Here is a 26,559-nt window from a genome sequence, read left to right as displayed (position 1 = left end):
TGGGCCTTCAGCTAATTTTGTATCTGTAATTTTTTTTAACATTTTTTTATTATAGTTTACAATGTTGTGTCAATTTCTGCTGTACAGCAAAGTGACCCAGTCATACATATACATTTTTTTTTGCACATTATCTTCCATCAAGGTCTATCCCAAGAGACTGGTTATAGTTCCCTGGGCTGTACAGTAAAATCTCATTGCTTATCCATTCTAATTGTAATAGTTTGCATCTATTAACCCCAAACTTCCCATCCACCCCACTTCCTCCCCCACCCCCTTGGCAACCACAAGTCTGTTCTCTATGTTTATGAATCTGTTTCTGTTCTGTAAGTAGGTTCATTTGTGCCATCTTTTAGATTCCACAAATAAGTGATAGTGTATGGTATTTGTCTTTCTCCTTCTGACTTTGTATCTGTAATTTTGTATTCTTTTTCTTCAAGAAAGCCTCCCAGGCTGTGTAAACTTCAGTCTTCTAAACACTGGATAGGCCCCTGGTTGGCACATAAGGCAAAATCACACATGCTCCTTGGGTTCCTGAGGGAGGCCCCATGTAGGGAGAATGGCATGCCTTTCCGTCAGCTTATGCAGTTTCTCCCCCAGCTTTGAAAAAAGCTCTCTGCTTCTTCAGCTGAGCACCTGATGAAATGTTTGATTCGCTTTTGGACATGAGAAATGCTCATCTTTAAACAATACATCCGGTTCAGCTCAGCAGGACACGCATTGCCTGCTGAACACAGTGTCTCCCTGGGAGATCCTCAGGAACTGAGACCCGTGGGTGGGGCTCGCAGGACACGACGGATCCTGTCTCCCCTCTCTTCCTTGGTCTCAGAGTGCGCTTACTGAGTGCAGTGAGAAAAGCCACCTGCACCATTTGAAGTCTCTGTCTACCCCTTATCTTTCTCTCTTTGTCAAAACACTCAGTTAACCTTGTATATGTCATGTTGATGCTGCTTCACTGCTGTCTCCAGACAGCTCTCTGCAGAAGGACTTTGTTTCCAATAAGGAAGTCAAGGCCCAAGGGAACTGGTAATTTGTCCCATTTCACATAGGTCTAAGCCCCTGAAGGGCTGTTAGATTCAAACCTCCATTCTCCTGGCTGCCGCCTGGGGCTAGGCCATCAGAAGCAGGGCGGAGGGGTCCTCTGCACCCAGTCCTGATCCCACATGCCATCCTACCGCTCACTGTCCCTCCAGGCTCCACTGCCGAGGCTGCCCGCATCATCTACCCCCCAGAGGCCCAGACCATCGTTGTCACCAAAGGCCAGAGTCTCATTCTGGAGTGTGTGGCCAGTGGGATCCCACCCCCGAGGGTCACCTGGGCCAAGGATGGGTCCAGCGTCGCCAGCTACAACAAGACGCGCTTCCTGCTAAGCAACCTCCTCATCGACACCACCAGTGAGGAAGACTCGGGGACCTACCGCTGCATGGCTGACAACGGGGTCGGGGAGCCTGGGGCTGCGGTCATCCTTTACAATGTCCAGGTGTTTGGTGAGTGTCTCCTGCAAACCTTCTTCTCCTCGGCCTTCTCATCTGCAGGCCTTTCTAGAAGCTCATAAGCCGAGGCCCAGACAGGGTCGAGTGCCTTGTGAGAGATCACGTGCCCTGAGTGATGGAGAAGAACTGAGAGGGCGGGCGGCCTTGGAGCCCAGGGACCTGGGGTGTAGGACCTGGCACCCCCCTTTATGCCCTTACCTGTCGTGACTCTGATGGAGGTGACGTGGGACCTTTCCTCTCCTCTCCCAGCAGCCACAGGGCAGGAAGGAGCCTTCCTGACCGTGGTCCCCTGCGCAGCCTGTCGGGACCTGGACGGAAGGACTCAACCTTTCATACCCCCGTTCTGGTTTCCTGGCAGAACCCCCCGAGGTCACCATGGAGCTGTCCCAGCTGGTCATCCCATGGGGCCAGAGCGCCAAGCTGACCTGTGAGGTGCGCGGGAACCCCCCACCCTCGGTGCTGTGGCTGAGGAATGCCGTGCCCCTGACCTCCAGCCAGCGCCTCCGGCTGTCCCGTCGGGCCCTGCGGGTGGTCAGCGTGGGGCCCGAGGATGAAGGCGTCTACCAGTGCATGGCCGAGAATGAAGTTGGGAGTGCCCACGCCGTGGTCCAGCTGAGGACTGCCCGGCCCGGTGAGTGCAGCCCACAGGGCTGAAGTTCCAGCAAAATATTTGCAGAACCTTTTTTTTCCAAATGAAATCCAACTTAAAACCCCAGTGTATGAAATAAAGTGGCTTTTAGTTGTCAGTTACAATTTACATGAATTTATGAAGTCAGAAATGCAAATTTTCAGCAGTGAAAATGACTCATTTAACTGTTATATTTAAAAAAAGAAAACAAACAAAACCCCTTTCAAATTAGTTTTAATTTGTGCCTCGGGGAGCAGGAAGAAGCCCACATTGTGCCAGGGTTGGATCCCAAGTGAAGGGGGCACGTCTCCACTCTGCATAGACATGAGAAAGAAGGCCCAGGTTCCGGCACCTAAGGAGCAAATTGAGATAATTCACTCAAGACACACCTGGTTTGTGGGAGTTCCACTGTGGCTCAGCAGTAATGAATCTGACTAGTATCCATGAGGATGCGGGTTCCATCCCTGGCCTCGTTCTTTGGGTTCAGGATCCAGCATTGCTGTGAGTTGTGGTGTAGATCGCAGATGCGGCTTGGATCTGGCGTGGCTGTGGGTGTGGCATAGGCTGGCGGCTACAGCTCTGATTTGACCCCTAGCCTGGGAATCTCCATATGCCACAGATGTGACCCCAAATAAGACCAAAAAAAAAGAAAAAAAGAAAAAAAAAGACACACCTGGTCGGATGCCGGAAAACTAGCAGGCAGCATGAAGCCCGGGCAGGGGGCATCAGGCTGCCTTTCCCTCCTGCCCAGGCTGGGGTACAGCCCTCTCTCTTCCCATGGAGCCTGGTTATATTTCAAGAGGGCCTATGGTCACCTCAGGTGATGAGCTGAGGGCTCTTCCTGCCCCAACAGCCCTTCCCTCTGACTTCTCTGTTTTCTCCTCGGACGGAACAGCATGGCAGATGCCAAAAGACTAACTGCTCTTCCTTACCTTCTCGTTCCTGCTTGGTCCTCCAGGCACCACCCTGCAGCCATGGCCGGATGCCAGGCCGGACACTGCCACACCTCCCACGCCACCCTCCAGAGCCAGAACCCCTGAGCAGATGCTGAAGGGCCACCCAGGACTCCTGAGGCCGCCAGCATCTGTGCAGCCAGCTTCTCCACAGTGTCCTGGAGAGCAGGGGCAGGGGACTCCTGCCGAGGCGCCTGTCATCCTCAGCTCGCCCCGCACCTCCAAGACTGATTCCTATGAGCTGGTGTGGCGGCCTCGGCATGAGGGTGGCAGCCGGGCCCCGATCCTCTACTATGTGGTGAAACACCGCAAGGTATGGTACCTGGCCCTGCGCCACCTCTTGGTGAGGCTGGGCAGGGGTCTCTGCCTGCTGGCCATCTCCCCTTGAGCTCCTGAAGCCTGGAAGAGTAATCCCTACTGCCGACATGACCTTTTCCCTCCGGCGTACTTTCCCACTACCTCCCAGCTAGCTGGTTGTGAGTTGGGCATTTGGGATCCCAGGAGGCCCAGGAAAAAGCTCTGGGTGTGCCTACATGTCTGAGCCTCGTGTACCAGATTCTGGCCCCCAGGAGATGTCATAGGCTCCCTGTTAACCATTGCCCATCCTCCCCTTTCCCTTTGCCATTTGTTGTTGTTGTTTTCTTTTTTTTTTTAACCTGAGTAAGCTTGCTGGGTACATACCTGCAGGAACTCTGGCATGGCAGGCTAGCTCCAAAGCCAGAAAAACCAATATTTGTGGACAAGTGTTTTCTCTGAGGGCTACAAAATATCCCTTCAGTTAGTTCTCAGGATTCCTCATGGCTCAGGTCTGCCAAGCAGGCATTTGAGCTCAAAGCACATCATGTTGTTTAGACCTCAGCTATTTCTTCTTGACAGAAGGAAGTCTGTCCAGGTGGATGTTTTGGGAGCTGTCCAGGAGGGAATCTGGCTCTGAGGGGATCCAGGGACAGAGCTGGGCCAGCCCATCCTCTTGGATACTGTGCCCTCAAAGGCAGGATGGGGCCCTCAGGCTGCCACCCTCATTTAAGGCTATGCTGTCACTGCTGTTACTCCTCAGGAGGGAAGAACACGAAATTCCCTTTAAGAAAATATCCTGGGAGTTCCCTGGTGGCTCAGTGGGTTAAGGATCAAGCACTGTCACTGCTGTGGCTGGGTTTGCTGCTGTGGTATGGGTTCGATCCCTGGCTCTGGAACTTCTGCATGCCATGGATGCAGCTGAAAAAAAGAAAATATTCTGGAAAACATGTCTGTTTCAGGAGCATGCTGTTTTCTTCCTGAAGCCATTAGATAGGAGAAAATTTTTTTTTCTTTGCTTTTTTTGCTTTTGGGGCCACACTAGCAGCATATGGAAATTCCCAGCTAGGGGTCGAATTGGAGTTACAGCTGCCAGCCTATGCCACAGCCACAGCAACGCCAGATCCAAGCCGCTTCTGCAACCTACACCACAGCTCATGGCAATGCCGGATCTCCAACTCACTGAGAGAGGCCAGGGATCAAACCTGCATCCTCATGGAGACTAGTTGGGTTCATTTCCACTGTGCCACAATGGGAACTCCCAAAAATTACTGTTCTTAAATGGATTTAAAAAAAATCTTATTTCATAAGTAATAATGTATCATAAATGCTAGACTTTATTATGCATTTATTTGTTGCTTGTAAAGGTGCTCTGTGCACTTGGTAATATAAGAATGTGGAACTAAAAGTATTTATCAAGTTTCTTCCCACCTCCAAAAACAAATAAAACCAGCCCTGTCCAGTGGAAAGTGCTGGCTGTGTTGAAGCTGTGCCCCTGCTCTGGACCCCGCTGTTCTCCCCTTTCCGTGCTCTCCTAGAGCATCTCTGGTCAGGACAAGCCCACAGAGGCCCTGTGGCAAAGCTGCCTCCTAGGTGGGGGTCGAGAGGGGGCAGTTTCTCATTAACCCTCAGTCTGCTGGCCTCTTCCTAGGCAGCCGGCAAAGAGGGGGGATGATGAGGTTTTAACAAAAGGCAGCATTGTTCAGCCCAGGTTATGGGGCAGGGCTGCCCCCTCATCCTCATTTCCCCGTGTAACTGGACACTTCCATTGCAGAGTTGTAGACAGAGATCAGAGCAGGCCAAATGCTCATGGACCCCGGGAGACAAGAACCAGCATGAGAGCAAGAATAATATTTTTCGGGCCAATAGGTGGCCATGAAACCATCTCCTCAGGAGGCAGGCTGGCAAAGGCCACATGAGGTGATCCAGAAACGCCAGGTTGAGGCCGCCTTCCCCAGCTCCGTGTGTGTGACAGTGACTAATTACCATTCCATTTCTTATTTTCATTTCTAAGCCCAGTGGAAGAGAGGCCAGTGCAGGGAGGCCAAGGGAGAAAGGGCACAGGGAAAAGTGAGGGGCCAGTGCCCCCACTGGGCCTGGCTTCTGTTAGGCTCTGGCCTGTGGGGCGGTGGAGCTGTTAGGTGGACCTGGCCAAGGTGCAGATTATGTCCTGAAAGCAGTTCCTTTCTTAAGGAACTGACGTGTCTTAAAAGATCATCCCACAAGAAAGGATTTTGTAAGCAAAAATCAGCATTTGTGTTGCATTTTTTCTGCTCCCCTCTCTCACTGGAGACTGGGAATCATTCATTTTCACTTTTTCACATACGTGAAGCCAGTTTTCATTTCCTGGTGCATCTGCAGACCCTGAGCTACTGTGTTTGGGTTTCCAGCACCACTGGGGAGTCTCAGTTTGTAAAAACGTCTCCCCTTGGAACAAATCCTGGAAGCCTGACATGAATGAGCCCAGACCATTCCTGTCCCTTGAATAGTAGGTTTTGTTCTACTTTGGAATATTCTGCTGGGGGATAAAAGCTTTTCCTGCCAGCTGTTTAATTCCTTCAGCAAACCACAACCTCAGGCTCTCTGAGATGTGCACAGCTGGCAGTTAAGTCTGTGTCCTGAGTGGAGTTGGGGGGTAGGGGGATTGAGGGGTGGGGATACGTGGGGGAGGTGAAGCAGCCTCTCAGCATGCCCTGTCCAGGAGCCTGGAGCCTCCTTATCTTTTTTCTTTAAAGAGCGAGGAATTTGAAGCCATTAAGGATTAATCTGTAGCAGTTACAGTTCATCCACAGTTTTTAAGTTCTAAGCAAGGCCTAAGGGCAAGAGCAGAAAAAGGAAGATTGAAATCCTCACTGAGCAGAGGATGGAGGGTGTGGGGCAGGGGGAGGGACAGGCACTTGTTGGGAGCCTACTGTGTGCCAGCTTCAGTGCTTGAGCCGTTGCGTAAATCAGCAATTTAATCTTCAGAATAACCTGAGAGGTTTTCTTGGCTTCATTTTAGAAATGAAAACTTTAGGGATCAGAAAGATTTGGGAATTTGCGCAGGGTTACACAGCTGGCAACCTGTGTGTGTGGTAAGAGACACAACCCAGATTTGAGCCTGGCGTTTTCTGGCTCCCGGGCTTGCTTTCTACGGTAGGTTATGACTATGAGTTTGCTCTCCGGAGTCAAGTCAGGGTTTTTGCACTCACTGGCGAGGTGGTTTTAGACAAATCACCCATCTCTCTAAGCCTTAGTCTCCCCATTTGTGAGGTGGAAACAGTATTAACAGCCATCTCTTGGGCTGTTGTCCTGGAAGGGCTTTATGGAGCTGGCAAGTACTTCGCGGCATGCCTAGCACATAGTAAGCACTCAGCAAATGTGGCCATTTCTACTGGTACTGCTGCCTTTATCATTCTCATCATCATCTCATTATAAACTGAAGATACTGTGTTTGGTTAAATAGGTCAAGGAGAAACAGAGTTAAATAGAGAGTTTTTCAGAAAGACAGAGTCTTTGGAGAAACTCTCTCGCCAGTATCAGTTGGGCCATCTGACCCTCCCCACTGAGTTTTCTTTGATGAGATCATTAGATGAGGGATTAGGGAACCTGGCTTTATTGTCCCTGTGAGGATGGGTGTCCCCGAGCCAGCAGGACCAGTTTTCGGGCTCTAGGGCCACCCCTCTCCCAACCTGGCCAGTCTCCCTCCTTTTCTCCTGCCCCCTTGGACTCAGTTCTGCTTTCCTTGCATAGCACAGCCCCCTATAGCTCCAGGCCAGGGTGCCTCATACCAGCCACTTTCTCCAGCAGGTCACAAACTCCTCTGACGAGTGGACAATCTCTGGCATTCCGGCCGGCCAGCACCACCTGACTCTCACCAGACTCGATCCTGGGAGCTTGTACGAAGTGGAGATGGCAGCTTACAACTGTGCAGGCGAAGGCCAGACAGCCATGGTCACCTTCCGAACTGGTGAGTGCCCAGCGTTGCCCCCAGCTTGGGGTTTCCGTGGACCTGAGCTGTCCTACCAGGCCAGATGCAAAGCCCTACTCACCTTGCCCCAGCTCTTCACCATGGACTTTATCTTCCTTTCAGTTCCTGCCTCCCTGTGGTCTGCGTGCCTAGGCTGAGGTCCCACCTCCCATTAGCAGAGTCACCAGGTGGCCCCTCTGGCATCTCTTTGTGCCTTTCACACTCAGCCCGGGTGCAATGCCATGACCACCAGGCAGAGCTGAAAATCAGACACACTTCCAATGTCCTAGATTATTTGCATCGCCTTCTCGAGTCCCTGGCAGAGCTTCAGGCAGAAAGGACTCTGTGGAAAAGAGACCTAATGCACACTCCCCATGCTGATCTCAACTATTTCTACCCAGGACGGCGGCCCAAACCTGAAATCATAGCCAGCAAGGAGCAGCAGATCCAGAGGGATGACCCTGGAGCCAGCCCCCAGAGCAGCAGCCAGCCCGACCATGGCCGCCTGTCCCGTAAGCCCTCAGCAGCCCCATGGGGAGGGGTGACGTGCAGTCAGAACTGGACCCGGCCCTGCAGCCTCAGAAAGCTTACCACTGCAGGGTGAATGGGGTCCAGGAATCCTTGTGACATTTTCCTGGCCTCTCCCCAGTTAATCACAATGAAAAGATATTGATTGAAGCTTTGCAGGGGCTCTTTCCAGGACAGAGTGACCCAGGGGCCCCTGGGAAAATCTGACACAGCCCCAGCAGGTGGAGGGCTGCGGGGTGGAGCTGGCCCCCATCTGGACAGGCCTTGTCTAGTCTGGTTACAACCATCTTCTCATCACACCCCCTTCCCCCTGCTTCCTTCCTCCCCCGTGTGCCCTCTCCTGCAGCCCCAGAAGCTCCAGACAGGCCCACTATCTCCATGGCCTCTGAGACTTCGGTGTACGTGACCTGGATTCCCCGGGGGAATGGTGGCTTCCCAATCCAGTCCTTCCGTGTGGAGTATAAGAAGCTAAAGAAAGTGGGGGACTGGATCCTGGCCACCAGCTCCATCCCTCCCTCCCGGCTCTCAGTGGAGATCACAGGCCTGGAGAAAGGTAGGGCCCTGGTCACTGTCCTCCCTAGTCCTCCGGCTGCCCCCTGCCCACCTGGAGGAGAAAGGGGGCTTTGGGGGGGTTCCTCTCTCTGCTCATCCTCTACCCGCCACCAGGCTCCTATGGACCCTCTTGGTCATGTTACCTCAGTCCCACAACCCCCCCACTCCCCATGCTCCTCCCATGTGGCTCCCTTCTGATGAGAGGGAGTTCTGGAGTCCTTTGGGGCATGCTGGTGGGGAAGGGCCGCCCAGAAGAGCTCTCCACATCCTGAACCTGCACAGACCTATGGAGAGGCCGATGGTGTCTCCCGGCCCCAGTTCAGTGAGTATCTCTCCCCAGGCACCTCCTACAAGTTCCGAGTCCGGGCTCTGAACATGCTGGGGGAAAGTGAGCCCAGCGCCCCCTCCCGGCCATACGTGGTGTCAGGCTACAGCGGCCGCGTGTACGAGAGGCCCGTGGCCGGCCCTTACATCACCTTCACCGATGCTGTCAATGAGACCACCATCATGCTCAAGTGGATGGTGAGTGGCCTGGCACAGACCGCAGTGGGAAGACGGGCTGAACGCCGCCTTGGGCGGGAGCTGGCCACCGCAGCTCTGGCAGGAAGGAATCACCTTTCTCCCCTGCCTCATCCTGAGCTCCGTCCCCTTAAGTGTTCATCCACCTGTGTACCTGAGAGTCGAGCCAGAGATACATACCCACCCTCACGATTCCCAGGAGGGGACTTAAGTCTTTGAAGAAATAGCCATTTGTTTCTTGTCTTAAAAAGTCAGGAACTCCTAGGCTAAATAAAATAACGAGTGATCTCTAGAGCATTGTCCAGAGATCCTCGGGGAGATCATCAGAAATGTCTGTCAGGGTCCCCAGTGAATTTTTAACTCTAGGCTGGGATAAAATTTCCCTCCACCAAGTGGTTCTGCTCCCATGAGGACTTCTCTGCTCTGTTGTCAACTTGTTTCTTCTTTTATTCCCTATAGTATATCCCAGCAAGTAACAACAACACCCCAATCCATGGCTTTTATATCTATTACCGGCCCACAGACAGTGACAATGACAGTGACTACAAGAAGGATATGGTGGAAGGTGAGAAACACGTGTGTGTGTGATGGTTTCCTCTGTTGTCCAGGTGTGCCTCACGTCATTGTCTCTTTCATGACATACTTGGGAGTGTCAAGTTCATGGTGATGGGACAACCGGAACTGGATGGGCACCTAGAACATTGCTTCCAGTGCTGCCTGAGTGTGACTGCAGCCAGGGGCCAAGCAAACCGCATGCATGATCACCTCATATGACTCTCTTGCTCTCCTTCCCAGGGGATAGGTACTGGCACTCCATCAGCCACTTGCAGCCAGAGACCTCCTACGACATCAAGATGCAGTGCTTCAACGAAGGAGGGGAGAGCGAGTTCAGCAATGTGATGATCTGTGAAACCAAAGGTGATTCTCTTGGGTTCGCTGCTGTCCTCCTGCTAGTCCCAGCAGACCAGGGCAGAGTGGCTGCTCCATGTGCTGTGCTGGGTGTCTCTTCCTCAGGATGACTCCTTATTTTCCAAGGATCCTCAAACCTTGTGATTTTTAACCCTTCTGTTCCTTGGCCTGGGCCTCATATATCAAGTTCAAATGGGTTGCCATCATAACAGCTTCTAGGAACTTGGGAATTAACTCACATATGAACTCATGGACTAGACCCCCTTGTTAAGCCAGGAGCTTTCTATGAAGACTTTACTCCTGTGATAACATTTGGTACTTGCATTGGTTACCCCATGAGAAAGGAAGAAACTGAGAGCAATGGGAAATGAAACACCTTGACCAGCGTCCCCCAGCCAGTTAGTGACAGAGCACGCTTTGGGCCAGGTTCATCTAACTACAAGCCCAGGCTCTTTCCCTGCCCCCAAACACAAACATATTCATATAACAACTTGTTAGTTAGTATTAGCACACTGGTCAAGTGGATAGATATCATTTCCATTTTGAAGGGTGTATTGCAAAGAACATAATCAGGAGAAGATCCCAAAGGAACAGGATGCAGACAACCCCTTTTCCTATCACTGGCCACGCTGCCCCTGCTGTGTGCACTTCTGTCATGCCCAGTGAGGTCAGGGTCAGATGTGCACACAGTCAGGAGTCCTGTATCAGGTGACACACAGAGTGCCCGGGGCAAGGAACAGAGACTCACACAGGTCTTCTGGAGGGACTGAACCTTCAGCTGTGGATGGAGGGAGTGGCTTGGGTGGGAGCAGGGACAGGACAAGCCTGCAAGCAGCTCCGCAGGGTTGGAGGGTGTGGCGCTGTGAGGAGGAGAGGGAGGGGCTGGGGGCCATTAGGACCTTGGGTGTGAGGTGGAAAAAGGCCATTGCCAGGTTTATCAGGAAGGGTCAGTGGTGACTGCACAGGAATAAGCCGAGGGGAGAGGACAGGGCCCTGAAGTAAATATAAGGAGAAGGGGTGGGTTGGAGTCTCCTTTCTGAGTAAGCAAAGGGAGGACCGACAGTGCACTGAGCTGGGGAGAGAGTGAAAGGAGTTCAGAGTAAACCTTGAGGTGGTTTTGCCTTTGTGGAAAGAGGGAAGGCCCGAAGAGAAGCAGCTTCTACAAGAGAGGAACTGGATCTCGTTCTTCTGAGACATTGAAATGCAGATGTCCCCCCAGGGAAGCAGGTGTCCTGCCTGGAGAGTGGGTATTTGGTGGTCATTGGGATGTAGGCTGAACTCACAGGGACAGAATAGAGAGCACGTAAACCGAGATGGACCAGGAGGACGTCCCAGAGTCTGAGGTGAGGACAGAAAAAAAGGGCAAGAAAAAAGTAGGGAACAGCAGTCTAAGAGGGTGTGGGAAACCCAGAAGGCCGAAAGTCAAGGGGGAGGCAGCTGTGAAAAGGAGTTGCTGTTGGATACTTGCTGATGATGGCAAACGCCGGATGAGTTTGCCATCTAGTAAACCTAAGGATTGGGTTTCCTGAGCACTGTCGGTACCAGCGAGACCCAACACCACCTCCCAGCTCTGCCCCCCAAGCTCCTCACACCCCTCGATGTGCCCAGGAATAGCAAATTCACAGGGAAGTTCTTCCATTTCTGTGTTTTTCTGGTTTCATGCTTTTTTTTTCCTTTTTTTCTTTTTTTTTTTTCTTAGGGCCACACCTGAGGCATGTGGAAGTTCCCAGGCCAGGGGTCGAATCCGAGCTACAGCTGCGGGCCTACCCTACAGCCATAGCAGTGCAGGATCTGAGCCACATCTTCCACCAACACCACAGCTCACGGCAACACCAGATCCTTAACCCATTGATTGAGGCCAGGGATCAAACCCACATTCTCATGGATAGTAGTTGGCATCGTTTCCGCTACACCACAATGGGAACTCTGGCTTCAAGCATTTTGTAATAATTTTCTTCCAAAAGCTCACTGGCTATTCCTTTGGAAAACCCCTACACCACTTCTGCCCCCAAAGGCCCAATCTGACCCTAACCCTTGGCCCATAAGTATCTTAGGCTGCATTTTGCAATGTAAAATTCAAGTCTCTTCAGCAGTACTCAGTTTCACATTAAATGTCCATTTCATGCTGAGCTTGGATATCACATTCATCTAATAAAGTCCCTGTCTTGTAAGTTGGACCCCATTACTCACACCCATGGAACCCCAGGGTATTGTTTCCCTATTTTGGGGGGCAAGAAATGACAAAGAAATTGATGCTGAAGTGAGTTTTGTCTCAATTACAGCTCGGAAGTCTTCCGGTCAGCCTGGTCGACTCCCACCCCCAACTCTGGCCCCGCCTCAGCCACCACCCCCCGAAACCATAGAGCGGCCAGTGGGCCCGGGAGCCATCGTGGCTCGCTCCAGTGATCTGCCCTACCTGATCGTTGGTGTTGTCCTGGGCTCCATCGTCCTCATCATCGTTGCCTTCATCCCCTTCTGCTTGTGGAGGGCCTGGTCTAAGCAAAGTGAGTGAGTGACCCTCCTCAGCACCACGAGGGAGGGAAGGGGGGGAGGGGCCTCCGCCCGGCGCAGGGCGCACAGTCACGGGAGCTCACGTTCCCAGCGGCCCCCACCCGGGGGCGCTTGGGGAGGGTCAGACAACACTCTCGGATGGGGCCTTCCTTCAGCTCACAGACCTTGGCAGGTGCAGAGGATGGAGGTGGTCTGTCCTTTCTGCATCCCTGGAGCTCAGTACTCACCTGGCTCCAACTTCTGTCTGTGTGAAGCTCCTGCTCTGACCACAGGCTCATGCTTCATACTTTCAGTTGACCCTGCCTCTTCCCATCTCTTCAGGTCTGTGGCTGCCTTGAGCTTTCCCTTATTCCGGGTTAATAGAATTTATTCACTAATTTCTGTTTCAGATGTCAACACATCTGGTTAACTTGCCTCATTTAAATATTGATCCTTCTGTTCACTTACCACTTCCTTCTCCAAACCCTGGCCCTGTATTATCTCCTAACCCTGCTCCCCACAGCAAAAAAAAAAAAAAAAAAAACAAAAAAAACAGCTAGATGTTAGGAAGAATTTTCTGAGAGAGAATATTCTCACCTCTGGGGCAGTGTCAACTCCCTGCTTACCTCACTTGACCTTAAGTCTTCAGGAGTTTTCTGAAATTCACATGGGACTTTTTCAAGCTGCTTCAGCCCTCCTTGGCCTAAGCATACCTCTGTCCTTCTGTCCTTCCAGAACATACAACAGACCTGGGTTTTCCTCGAAGTGCCCTTCTGTCCCCCTCCTGCCAGTATACTATGGTCCCACTGGGAGGGCTCCCAGGCCACCGAGCCAGTGGGCACCCCTACCTCAGTGGCACCAGTGGACGGGCTTGTGCCAATGGGCTACACGTGAACAGGGCCTGCCCTGCAGCCACCGTGGGCTACCCCGGCATGAAGCCTCAGCAGCACTGCCCAGGGGAGCTCCAGCAGGTAAGGGAATTCTGAGGGTGTGGGCACGTGGGTACAGGCCACCGTGGCAGGGGTTACGGTTTGGCTGCTTCCTGGGGCTCCCTCCCTCCCAGCCTCTAATCCTGGGCTGCCCGGCCTGGGGAACAATGAATGGGAAAGTTACTTGGTCTCTCTGACGTGACCTTCTCATTACTCTCTCAAGCAGCAGGATGACACCAGCAACGTGCTGAGGCAGACCGTCCTTGGCAGTGGATATGACCCCCACCGTCACCAGATTCCCAGGTACCCAGGCCCCACCCCACCTCACCCCTGCCTTGCACTCCTGAGCCCCCGGGGCTCACTCTCTCACCAGCTCCTCACACCCAGTGGCAGTCACTGCTTCCTGCAGGGCTCCCCTCAGCGGACAGCCTGCCCCACTGGACTCTCAGCCTGAGGCGGAGTTGTTGTGTTTGCAAGTCCAATGCCTGTTTTTCCCTTGCTGGTCAGGCCAGAGCAGCGCACACAGGGCTGGCTTTGCCCACTGGACATCTCCAGAATCACATGAAGACAGATTAGAGTTACCTGTGGAAGTGATGCTGTGGCACCTCTTGATGTGCAAAGGGGGGCAGTTGCTGCCCTGTCTGAGCTCTGCCCAGCTCTGCCTCTCCCAGATAGGGAAGCAGCCAGGGCAGCGGGGATACAGACCTCCTCTGCTCCACCTCACCCCTCCACCCGGTCTTGTGCATGCAGGGCTCCCAAGTCTAACCCGGAGGAAGGCTCTTTCTTATACACACTGCCTGACGACTCGACCCACCAGCTGCCCCAGCCCTCACAGGACTGCCACCACCTCCAGGAGCAGTCTGCAGCCACAGGCCAGCGGGGCATGAATAATGGACCTCGGAGTCCTGGGCTGGAAGCCGTGTGGGACCCTCTGTTCCACCCAGGTCAGTGCCAAGGGCACGACGGGGAAACATTACAGGCTGGGGTGATGTGAGGGAGGCATCTGAGACCCAGGAGGGACATGGAGGCCAGGCCTGGTGGTAAGGAGCCATCCACAGCTTATATATCTGAGATGGGGCTGCCTCCTTCCCTGCTGAAAGCCCAGCAAATCTGGGGCCGGGGGGGGGAGGCGCTGTCAGGTGGGCCCCACTCCAGCATGGCAAACTGTGTCCTCAAAGGCAGAAAGGGCACGTCTTCATTTCAGAGAAAGAAGCCCTTTTGGTCTCGGCATTTCAAGGTCTTTCATGAATTCCTGCTGCCTCTCATCACACTAAGAGGCGTTCTCTAATCATTTGAAAACAGCCTGCTTTGTTGGATCTTGTCTCTTAATTAAGGAATGAGGTTGCCTCCATCATGAAGCCAGGTTCTCACATCATCAGAACTCTGTGCAGGGCACTCAATGCATGGTGCTCCCAGCCCACTCTCTGTCTTTGTGCCAAGCTCCTAGAAGTCGTTGGATATCTGGTTGGGCACAGACTGGTTCAGAGAATTAGCTGAGGTTTCTTTGCCTCCATAGTATGGAGGCCAGGTCCCATGCCAATCCTAGCTGTCTCTGGATGATGAAATTCTAGGACAAGCACCTTCTAGAGCCAGGGCCATGCCATGTCTGTGCGAGATCTTGGAGGGAGCATCATCATCCTTGATGTGGTTGTAGGTCTCTGTCCCTCCTTCCAGGATAACTGGCTCTGGTCCTGGGTAGAGACTGACCCAGCACTAGGGAGTGCTGGTTCCCAATCAGTCTGGATTCTGACGTTGCCCACTCTGCTCTCCCCCCAGGGCCCCCGTGCTGCCTGGGCCTTGCACCGGTCGAAGAGGTGGACAGTCCTGACTCCTGCCAAGCGGGTAGAGGAGCCTGGTGTCCCCAGCACCCCCCGGGGGCCTACAGAGGCCAGGAACTAGGGACACAGCTCTGCCCCAGCCCACCAGTGCACGTGTCTTTTGAAACACCACCTCCTACAATTTAGGCAGAAGCTGATATCCCAGAAAGACTATATATTGTTGTTTAAAAAAAAAATGGAAATTGGTATTTATTTTTCTATAATAGCCATATTTATATATTTATGCACTTGTAAATAAATGTATATGTGTGTTTTTATAATGCCGAAGAGACATAGGGAAGCCTACCCACCAAGGGTCTGAGAGGGGAAACAAAGAAGCCGCGACATAACAGGAATCAACCAGGACCGAGCAACAGGACTGAGGAGGCAGCCCTTCCCTGAGAACGCCTGCCCCTGCCTGGGAGGCTGCAGAAGGAAGGAAGGCTCCTAGGCACGCTGTCCAGAGGGACCCTAAGGGGAAAAGCCAGGGCCACGGACTCAGAGATTGGAGATGCCCGTGTGACAGTGGCTGGATCTGGTGCTACAGGAAACGTTTTCAGAAGATGCCCATGAGAATAGACTAAGATGTGTATAGGACCATAAGCATTAACAAAGCTTCCAGAATCAATAATCTGTGGCAACATATCTCTGTAAAAATAAACACTGTAACGTCTAAATAAATGTTTAGTCTTCCCTGTAACCTTCAGCTTAGTCATGTATGAGTCAGCATTCTCCTTCCACGTTAGGGTTCAGTCTGAGTATTTGAAGAAACACCCACTTGGGCTCTGTGGGACGTTTGCAGAGCCCTGGAGGGGAGAGCTGGAAAAAGGTAGCAGATGTTTCTAATTTTTGTCTTTTAAATATTGAATGTCAGTTGTGTTTTTATTAAGGCAGATGTGTTGATGGCTGTTTAGTCCAAGAGGGAGTCAGTGTACAGCAGGCGAGAAGTACCTCACCATTCTCTAACTGGACTTGAGGTCACGCTTTGTTCAGACCCAGGGAATGAAACGTACCTTTTCTATACAGGTATGTGTTGAAGACTAAATATTTTCTCTAAAATACTAGTTTAAGTGCCATATTACACATGAACATATGGTGCCTGATAAAATTCACTTCCCTTCTTTCCAAAGACACACCAACATGGCCAGAGGAGTTGACTCACTGGTTGGATAAAATCAACGTTGACTCACTGCCATCCACCCACAGGATCAAGCATTGCACTTGAACGTGGAACTAGAAGGAGGCTGAAGCTTGCACTGAAACTCCTAACACACTTTTTTTTTTTTTTTTTTTTTTTTTGGTCTTTTTAGGGCCACACCTGTGGCATATGGTGGCTCCCAGGGATCGAATCAGAGCTGTAGCCACCAGCCTATGCCAGAGCCACAGCAACACAGGATCCAAGCTGTGTCTGCGACCTACACCACAGCTCACAGCAACGCTGGATCCTTAACCCACTGATCGAGGCCTGGGGTTGAACCTGCTTCCTCATGGATACCAGTCAGGTTTGTTAACTTCTGAGCCACTACAGGAATGCCCCTAACACACTTTTAACTGTTTTCAGTAGGGAAATGTATTTTCTAGATTTTGGTAAAGTTGAGTTGCAGATGAAATACCACTTGAGGGACTTAAGAGTCATCAAGGGCAGACTGACCCTAGCTAGCTACTTACTAGATTTACACTCCACTCATGAATTTGATAAACCAAGTCCTAGGAAAGCACCTAGAGTGACTCTGATGGCCAAGGACAAGTACACCCTCTGCTGGTCAGAAGACATTCCTGCGTCCTTTTCCCATCCAACAGCTAAATTGGAACATGGTTTTCAGAAAAGCAGTATTTTAAAAATATTTTAAGAAATGAAATGAAGGGTTGTAAGGAATATGGAAATGATAGGAAAAGAGAAGTAGAGCAGGGAAGAGAAGAATAAGAGATTGCGACTTCAGACACAATCCAGCATCGAGGGCCTAAAGGTCACTTCCAGGAGGGGAACAGGACTCTCAGATCTGGAATGTAACACAACTTCTAGCCCATGACTTTTTAAAAATGTCCTGCTTTTTTGATCCTTGATGATCCCAGTGGTTCAGAAAACTTTGGTGAACTTTATGGGAGTGATAATGGTTCCAGTGCTGTGCAGAAATCGGTTTTACATAACAACACTGAATGCTTTTAGTGCTCAAAAAAAGTTCTGGGAAAGACACAGCACGTCTAAGGCATGTTAAGTGAGACACTTGTGCATATTTACCTTAGCCAATTGCAGGAAACGGGGAACAGCTTAGGGCATCAGGCCTTTAAATTTTAGCCTAGAAAATGAAACAGCATTTTGTATTCTTTAGACTCAGGTTAATTATTATAATGCCCTTCAAAAGCCTGACTCCGTCAGCAACAGCTGTATAAATTAATCAGAAGGAAGAGTAAAGCCGACTCAGCAGAACTGAGTAACTCCTTTTCCTTTGACATTCTGACGGAGGCTTTGGACTCGACAGTTTTTCTTTCAGTGTTGAGATTTGATGGCAGTATGGATGTGGGTTCAAAATAGCCAAGGGAGATTAACACCTAATCCACAAGGAACTCAATTTAGACTGCTCTGGGGCTTTCTCATAGGTGACGCTGCCTTTTTAAGGGCACAGCAGGAGGCAGAGAACAGCTTGATTGGAGACCAGGACTTTCTACCTACCCTCAGCTGAGGCTGCACCCCCTGGTACTCCTCCTGTTTGAAGCTAAACCTCCCAAAGATGCAGATGCTATATTTAATTGTAGGTTCAAGACTAAGGCTGGAATCAAGTAGAAATGAAACTAAAGCTGTCTATATATCTTGTCTAATACAAAATAAAAATGAACTATATTGTCAGATCCCAAACATGCTGCATAAAGATCTTAATATTGTAAACTTGAGTGGTTTCATCTAGTTCAATTTGGGAAAAAAGCAATACTTCTGATTGGTTTGTTGTTGTTGTCCTTCTAGGGCCACACCCTCTGCATATGGAGGTTCACAGGCTCTGGGTCTAATCAGAACTGTAGCCATCAACCTACACCACAGCCACAGTGAGGCCAGGATCCTTAACCCACTGACCAAGGCCAGGGATTGAACCTGCATCCTCATGGATGCTAGTCAGATTCGTTTCCACTGAGCCACAACAGGAACCCCACTCCTGACTGCTTTTACGGTTAAGTTGATACACACACCGAATCTATGGAAGACCTAGCTCTTCCATAGATTCTAAGTTCATTCTTGCTGCAATGAGAATCACAGGACTTCAGAATGGGTAGAGGCCTCAGAGCTTATCCAAATCCCTCATTTATCTGATAACAACATGAGGCCCAGGAAAATAACATAAATTCCCCTAGGTCTCACCAAAACCAAGAGAATAGTGTCTCCTTGAGGCCCTGCTCTATCTAGACGGTTGCCAGTCAGTCAAGTGAGTCTGGAAGTAGCCCCTCCAGCCCCAACCGAGCTTCAGATGGCCGCAGCCCCAGCCCACAGTTTCTGATCTGACCTTCAGAAAACGGGATATTTAGTACTTCTCGTTTTAAGCTATGTTTGGAGGTAATTTTTTATGCAGGAATAAATAAGTAAAACAGAGATATGACTTGCATGTTTAAAAAAAAAAAAATTCTTGAAGAGTACACATAGGTTGGGGCCTAGGGCAGAGAAGATGAGTGCTTTCCAGTAGAGAGGTTGCTACATCAGAGATCTCCAGTGAGAAGCTACTAGAAGCTCTTAAAGAGGAGTAGGAAAGGACCTTAGAAACACAATAGACCAAGCGGCCACCCTAACATACATCCCAACATACAAAGAATCCAAGTCCTGCCTATAATCTGGGGGGCAGATGAGCAGGCTGAGAAGACTTGACTTTGCTGAGGCACTTTCCACACTGGTGTGACACTGCCTTCTTTCTCTTTCAGTAACCAACTCATTTTCTGGGACAGCCTCAAGGGAGTAAGTAGCTCCTTAAAATGGACCCACAGAGCATGGAATTTAATGCTATGTTCTATTACTAAAAGGAATCCAACTTGCAGTGGATTTTAGGGCCTCACCCTTGGCATATGGAAGTTTCCCAGGTTAGGAGTCGCATTGCCTGTGACCACTTAATGAATCCCAGTGACCACTTACCCCAAACCTGAAAGGACACTCTCAAATTAGTTCAAAATGTTCTGTCCAATCAAAAATGATTGTTAGAGATGATCTCCCAGAGGGATGGAATCTATTTCATGACTCCCTGATTCATATCAAGACCAGCAAGTGACTCAAGTAGAACCTGAGAGAAAATGGCACAGGACATGAGAAACCATAGGAAATACTTAGAATGCAGGTAGTGTTGCAAACATCTACAGAGAAAAGCCTCCTTCTTAATCATTTCGCAGACTCACTTCTCTGCTTCACCCAGAGGTGATCCAGGAAGCTGATTCTTTTTTGGCTTCCTGCTAATCTAAAGCAAAACTGCTCTGCTCTGTCTACCTGTCCCTGAATCCTGAGCCCTCAAATAACTGCTTTGTGAAGTTAATGTTAAAATTCTAAATTACATTTCTTTTTCTCAGATTTGGGTTGGTAATTTTTTTTCTCTTGCATTTTTTCAGAGAATCCCTGACTATCTCAAAGCTCATTTTCCAAGGATCCAATGATCAAGAAAAGGAAGTTTCCTCATGGTTTGCTGAATGATAGATTTTCCTGCTTTTAGGTAGGATAGGATAGGGACTTGGACCCAGGTAATTCAAAACAGGCCATTTCTCGTTACCGAAAACAGGAGGCCGGTGATCAAATAATGAGGACACGTGCAGATACCAGAGGCATTGCTCATTGGAGCACCTCCCTATAGCCTATTCCCCAGGCAGATAAGGCATCCTGCCTGAAACCAACTGGAGGATCAAAACGTGCCCCCATACAGAGATCAAACAACACTCAGCCCTTACACACGGTGCAGGGGGGCTGGGCAAGAAAAATTAGTGGGCCTGGGGAGGGAGAATTGGAGTCCTCAAACATGTCTGCTGTATGGGTATATAAGGAAGGACCCAGCTGCAGCCAGACCCAGTCCCCTACCCCAGAACGGCCGGCTCTCTCTGAGGGTGTGAATAAAATTTACTGTACATTGCTATGAACTTGAGTCTTGATTGCAATCAAGACTGCTAGCTCTGAGGCAACCAGTGGGAGTGTTTCACTCAGGGAGACAGACAGGGAACGGCCCATTAGAGTGCCCTATCATGCTGTAACTTTCAAACTAAGGTGCTGTTGCTGACAAAAGAAATTCCCTTTGACCCAGAGCAGCTCCCATCCTGAATGGAACAATCCTGCCCAAAGAGACCACCTGCCTCCGTCCTTGCACTGCAAGATCACCGGCTCCGTCTGGGCACTGCAGCTGTACTTCCTAGCTGGGACAACCGTCAGCCAGATCCTGGGAACAGACTGCCTGCACCTCCAAATCTTTGTTGCATGTGGGCAAGAATCAAGAGACATAATGCAGAGGGACCTGACATTGCCAGGCTAAAAATTCAAATGACCAAAAACCACATTTCCTAAACAGGATATATTACAGATGCTTCCTGGTGATTTGAGATACAGCCTCCCAAGACCTCATACTCAATCCATTTGGTTCCAAACACATCTAAAAGGGTTCAATTCAACAATAAGTAGATGCTGGTTGGTGAAGTCAGTTCTAAGATAACCAGTTGGGGGGGGGGAATTATTAAAACTACATGAACTGGATCTGCTTTTAGACTTTTAGATAAGTTCCCTTTAAAAGAGTAGGATTGTTGTAGGCAATAAGGAAACAGAACTTCTGTTGAATTGTGTTGTCAGAAATCTTGGATGGATTTGAGAAGAAAAAAGTAAATTTAAAGACCCATGGACTTCATTCATTCTCTTGTGGAGGATGGATGGGTGGGAGAATAAGGCCACCTTTCTTACGCAAAAGAGCAATCTCTTCCTTTAAGGCCAAAATCCTTTGGGCCTGGACTTGGATCAATTCAGTGACCTTCTCTCTTGCCACAGTATCTGCTTTCCGAGGGCCCTGGAAGGCATTGCCCTGTTGAAAGAAAACACCTCCCTGCTTTAAGCATCATTTGGAAGATGGGAACTTCCCTGTCTTCATTTGTCTGCTAGGTGCGCCTGCCTTGCAGTCAATTTAAACAGTCCTTTCTCCTTATCTTCAGAAGCCTTCAGTTTCTCCACTAAAATCCTACCATTGGAAATGTGTCACTGTGAGCCAATAGCCCTTAAAATGCCAATTCCCTTTAGAGGAAACTCATTAAGCTAGCCCTCAGTCATTCAGCAGCTGCAGGGCTAAAATTCACTGGAATTACCAAAGGCAAGATACCTCCTTTACCTAAACAGCCCATATCTTGTTTTCTAAAAAAGGCATCCTTATTTCCTCATCTGATTTCTTTCCCTGCCCAGCCGATTCCTGCCACACTTCGGATGTTCCTTTTAGGGAGGCCTCCTGCACCACACGGATTGGGTTAGGATCCCTGCTCTATGTTCTATCAAATCATACATCACACATCATTGCAGTTCTTAGACTGAACCATTTGAAATTAGGGATATTTGACCATTTTTTTTTTAACCTAAAAAGTAGCCATCTCCTGTGGTTCATCTTAAATGCTTGTTTGATATGTCCTTCTTGCCAGATCCTGTGCTTTAGAGACAGAGGCCAGTATGCCTGGGTCTCACCACTTGACCCAGCACCTGCCCTAGAGCTTTTTACATGAGTAGATGCTCAATAAATATGAATGCACATTAAAGGAAGGGACAGGACACCTAGTGTCTGTGCTGTGCCAGGTGCTTTACATATGTGACCTCACGTAACCCTCACAACTCAGAGCAAGGTATGGTTATTCCAATTTTAAGATATGGAAACAGAGATTAATGAACTGCTCATAGTGCCCAAGAAACATATAGTAAAGCTAGTCCTCCAGGCTCACTGTAATGTAGCCAGTATCAACTCAGTGTCCTTGGAGACCCAGGTGGGCTAGAAATAGACCAAGATCAAGGTTTGTTTGATATTGTCGTGAAAGACTACCTTTATAGAATGTCCTGGTTCTGACGAAGGGTCTGAAGAAAAGGAACGCGTACCTGCTGGTTCTGTAGCATATTCAACTGGGAGTCGAGTTGCTTCTTTTCCATACATAAATCATTCATCTGATGAAGCTTTTTGGTGTGTTCTTTGGTCTTCATCATCAATTCCCATCGCACTTGAGCAATTTTTTCCTACCAGAGCAGGAAGATGCAAAACAGGTTAAGTGAATGAGAGAGGAAATAAAAATGAATGTCCAGATTTGATCAAAACCATCAGGCAAATGGAGTGACAGGCACATAGGAAAACATAATAAGCCAATAATAAAATCAGAAGCAACTGCATTGGGTCTGGTTCGATTAGGGAGAAGAAGAATGTAAGTAGGATGACAGTAGGTAAAAATAAGATAGACATAGATATCCCTCCATTGTGGAGGAAGGAAATTAGTGTGCAAACTGAGTGCTGTTATTCATTACCTATAAGGGAGCATCATCCTAAAGCAGGACACTGTCCTATATGACTCTTTCCCCAGTCTTGGCCCAGGACCCTCTACATGACCAGCCTGAATGGCCACACATCTGCCAGTGGCTTTCCTTTGTTTTCTTATTGCTCCGATGAATTATCTCCAGCACTCCCCAGACAGGGACCAGGCCCACTGATATGAACACTGAAGTAATTTGTTCCTTTACAGTAAAGTGGCAAATCTTGGAAAAGATCTTGAGACGATTTAGCACTAGGAACTTCTTCTTCCCTATCTACTGCTAAGACAGAAAACTGAAGTAGCCATAATGATTTGGGGCCGTTTAACAGTCTAAGATCCTACTAGCTAAAGAGTATATAACCTGTTAGAAACTTTATTACTTAGAGATGTTTTCTAATTTGTGGTGGAAACAGCATGCAAAAGCTATATGGAATAATACAGAGCTATACTCTGGGATCCTCACAGTATAGTGGTTCATTTCTAACACCTTGGGAGTGTTCATACATTAATGTGGAAATCCCTCTGTCACGCTTCATGCTATTTTGCCATCATATTTACATGAATCCTGGGTCCCAGACCCCTCTGCCAGTGCTTTCATCCCAAGACAGACCAGTCCCTCCTACTAAGCAAACAGTAAGGAAGCTGAGACAGGCTTACACTCATGAGGGAACAAAGGAGGCTCATGGATGCATCTCCAGCTATACAGATGCTTCTAAGGAGCTGCCTATAGCTCACCAGGCGTTCTTGCCTCCACCCAGACAGAAGCAAAGTAGGTCACCTTCCCTTTCATCCTTACCTCCCACATCTTCATTTCCTTGGCGTTCGACAGCTCCTTTCGCAGTTTTCTGATCTTCAGTTCTTCAAGTGTTGTATTCACAGAAAGTGTCTGAAGGGCTTCCAGGTTTATCACACGGCCAAACTTGCTGATCATGAGTTGACTGACTGTTTCTTCCATTTCTGAAAGAAGACAGTCACTGTTAGGTTGGACAACAGCTCCCACTGTGGTTAAATGAAAAGCACCAATGTCGGAGTTCCCGTTGTGGCTCAACAGTTAGTGAACCTGACTAGCATCCATGAGGATGTGGGTTTGATCCCTGGCCTTGCTCAGTGGGTTGGGGATCCAGCATTACTTTGAGCTATGGGGTAGGTCACAGACACAGCTCAGATCCCGTCTTGCTGTGGCTGTGGGGTAGGCTGGTGGTTTAGGCTCTGATTGGACCCCTAGCCTAGGAACCTCCCTATGCCATGGGTGTGGCCCTTAAAAGACAAAAGCCAAAAAAAAAAAAAAAAAAAAAAAAAAAAAGAATACCAATACCAGGAGTTCCCATTGTGAAGATGAGGGTTTGATCCCTGGCCTCACTCAGTGGGTTAGGATCTGGTGTTGCTGTGGTACACACTTGCAGCTGCAGCTCCAGCTCCAGTTTGACGCCTAGCCTGGGACCTTCCATATGCCACAGAGGAACATAAAAGAATAGCTTTTGCAAAAAGATGGTGAAAGATTTTCTGTTACCAGCTGAGTTTTCCTCTGTGACCTCTCGCCTACTACTTGCCTCTCTTAGAGCGCACACTGCTGAATTCTTTTCATCTACCTCAAAATCCTGCGTAAAACGGATTCATATTTCCCAAATGGCTCACACACTCTGATCTCCTCCTCCTCAGACTATTCATTACCCCAACTGGATTATGAACTCTTCGGGGTGTTTTTTTTTAACTTTATTATTGATCTTTATGACATCAAGTGTTAGGAATAGAATAAGCACGTGACAGAAGTTTCCATCTTATTCCAAGTAAAAATATTAAAATCCTTGCAGGGGTTCACAAGGTCCTACCTGGCCCTCCCTGCCTGCCCCAATTATCTCTCCTCATTTACTCCAGACACCTTTTTCTTCTCAAACATTCCAGGCTCACTCCAGCACTCTGGTCTGGAATTTTCTGGAATTCCACCGTCTGGCATTCTCTTCCCCAAATAGCCACTTGGCTCTCTCCACACAGCCTGTTTTCTGAAAATGAGTTGTGAGCCTGGTGAAAAACCCATTTGCAAAACATTCATTTCTGAAGGTGTAACCAAGGTCCTCGTCCTCTAACCAGGGAGAACCACGTCTCAGCAGGTTCCTCACGTTTCTAGGGAGTTCTTCCCAGGCCCCTTGCAGACTGCACCACTCTTTCCCAGTCCCTTTTTAATTTTTAATTCTTAACAGTTATCTCCATTTAACATGAGATATATTTTACTGGTGAACACTGGACCTTTTGGATTAATTTCCATTTGTGAAGTCTGAGCTCTCCAAGAACATGTCATCTTGTAACAAGATTTTCTCTGTCCCCAGAGCCCCCTTAGTGAAGTCTGAAGGCCCTCAGGTATAACAAGATGATGCAATTCTGTAACAGTGCAGAACTTTGTATTCAGGTATAACGGTTACGGCTGAATGATAATGGTATAACTGGCATGGCTGTCGTCTTGCACAATCTAGGGAGGGCTATTCATTTCTATTCTATGTGGGTGGTACCCTCATGGATATGTGTAATGCGGTGGCCATGATAATCAGTGAGGCAAATGAAATGACGACTGGATTATGTGCACATGTATGGCCAGCCTACAGCTGCCTGCTTAGCCTCCCTCAGTAAGAAACTTGACTTCCCGGAGTTCCCATCTTGGCTCAGCAGTAACGAAACTGACTAGTATCCATGAAGATGAGGGTTTGATCCCTGGCTTCGCTCCGTGGATTAAGGATCTGGTGGTGCCGTGTGCTGTGGTGTAGGTCACAGACATGGCTCAGCTTGGATCCCGCATTTCTGTGGCTGTGGTGTATGCTGGCAGCTACAGCGCTGATTTAACCCCCTAGCCTGGGAACCTCCATATGCTACAGATATGCTAACATTCCCTAAAAAACAAACAAACAAAAAGAATCTTGACTTCCGCCAGCCAGCCCCACATAAGTGGGTGCCCTCTCCGGTGGCATCTCATGTACTAGGACAGGTGCTCTGCTCCCTGCCCTTCCCTCTAATACTCTCCTCCTGACTCCATTAGGCCAGCTAGTGTTCGCTGGGGACATGAAGCTTCTGGAACATTCCTCATCCTCTGTCCCCGTGGCTATAAGGTGTGCCCTCCTTGCCCACTCCCAGGTTCTAGACTCCCCTCTTCTTCCCCATTGGGTCTAGGGATGGAGGAAGGCAACAGTGAGTGACTCTGCTGTTTCTCATCACTGGTGAGTCTTTGTTCTCCGAGTTACTGGAAGGGAACCCACTCCTAGTTGTACCTTCAGAATTAGGAGATCAGTCTTTAACCAGACTCACAACTTGCTTTCAGAAAACAAATTAGAGGTGGGAAAAGGACTGAAAGTCACTGAATAAAACTTGCACCACATGGAACTATTTTTTTTTAATTTCAACTAACATTCCAAAAGTGTGAATACTTCATTTCAACTCCTTCACACATTTCCCCAGAGAGTTTACTCAAATGAAAACAAGTTTCTTTCCTCATTTTCTTACTAGTGTGTTCCTTGGTTTGAAGAATAATATTTCCAAATATAAACAATGTTCACAGGCTACGGAAGCCAAAGGAATGTAAAGTACGTGAGAAACACTGGAGCCTCAGGGCTTATACCTGAGAAAAGTCTGTGTTTCAAATAAGTGCTATTCAAAGAGAGTCCTAACATGTATTTTTTTTTTTTTTTTTTTTGGTCTTTTGTCCTTTTAGGGCTACACCAGCGGCATAAAGAGGGTTTTTTTTTTTTGTCTCTAACATGTATTTTTTAACTTTATAATCCAGCTACCCCTGAGGCAGAATCATCAGCATTCATTAGAAACTGGACTCTACAAATCCACACATCTTAGACCAACCATTATCTTTTCCCATTTTTTTTTTCAAGCTTTCTTTTTAAAAATATTCTTTTTTGGAGTTTCTGCTGTGGCACAATGAGTTAAGAATCTGGCATTGCCACAGCTGTGGCATAAGTCACAGCTACAGCTTGGATTCGATCCCTGACCTCAGACCTTCCGTGAGCTGTGGGTGTGGCACCCCC

The 26,559-nt window shown here is 49.0% G+C and overlaps 2 protein-coding genes across 19 annotated transcripts in view; one reads left to right on the top strand and one right to left on the bottom strand.

Moving 5' to 3' along the window:
• Positions 1-18,648, top strand: part of BOC (BOC cell adhesion associated, oncogene regulated) — a 77,948-nt gene extending 59,300 nt beyond the window's left edge. For 6 of the 15 annotated variants that reach the window (XM_021070368.1, XM_021070365.1, XM_021070367.1 and 3 more), the window contains 14 exons: positions 1,191-1,484; positions 1,849-2,121; positions 3,077-3,384; positions 7,152-7,314; positions 7,716-7,826; positions 8,189-8,395; positions 8,735-8,916; positions 9,373-9,478; positions 9,709-9,831; positions 12,105-12,326; positions 13,048-13,283; positions 13,465-13,544; positions 13,992-14,185; positions 15,018-18,648. In XM_021070368.1, coding sequence (XP_020926027.1) covers positions 1,191-1,484; positions 1,849-2,121; positions 3,077-3,384; positions 7,152-7,314; positions 7,716-7,826; positions 8,189-8,395; positions 8,735-8,916; positions 9,373-9,478; positions 9,709-9,831; positions 12,105-12,326; positions 13,048-13,283; positions 13,465-13,544; positions 13,992-14,185; positions 15,018-15,205 — 2,687 coding nt within the window. In that variant the 3' untranslated portion in view covers positions 15,206-18,648. The remainder of the gene's footprint in view (positions 1-1,190; positions 1,485-1,848; positions 2,122-3,076; positions 3,385-7,151; positions 7,315-7,715; positions 7,827-8,188; positions 8,396-8,734; positions 8,917-9,372; positions 9,479-9,708; positions 9,832-12,104; positions 12,327-13,047; positions 13,284-13,464; positions 13,545-13,991; positions 14,186-15,017) is intronic. The other 9 variants (XM_021070375.1, XM_021070371.1, XM_021070374.1 and 6 more) reach the window with 5 other exon arrangements.
• CFAP44 (cilia and flagella associated protein 44) overlaps positions 15,331-26,559 on the bottom strand; it is a 156,557-nt gene continuing 145,328 nt past the window's right edge. For 3 of the 4 annotated variants that reach the window (XM_021070361.1, XM_021070362.1, XM_021070363.1), the window contains 3 exons: positions 23,337-23,497; positions 22,119-22,253; positions 20,506-21,072 (listed from right to left, as the gene is read on the bottom strand). In XM_021070361.1, coding sequence (XP_020926020.1) covers positions 20,899-21,072; positions 22,119-22,253; positions 23,337-23,497 — 470 coding nt within the window. In that variant the 3' untranslated portion in view covers positions 20,506-20,898. Of the gene's footprint in view, positions 21,073-22,118; positions 22,254-23,336; positions 23,498-26,559 lie in introns of all 4 variants that reach the window. The other variant, XM_021070360.1, reaches the window with a different exon arrangement.

The sequence above is a fragment of the Sus scrofa genome, chromosome 13, assembly GCF_000003025.6.
Source record: "Sus scrofa isolate TJ Tabasco breed Duroc chromosome 13, Sscrofa11.1, whole genome shotgun sequence".
Lineage (NCBI taxonomy): Eukaryota > Metazoa > Chordata > Mammalia > Artiodactyla > Suidae > Sus > Sus scrofa.
This window is presented reverse-complemented; position numbering and strand designations above follow the sequence as displayed.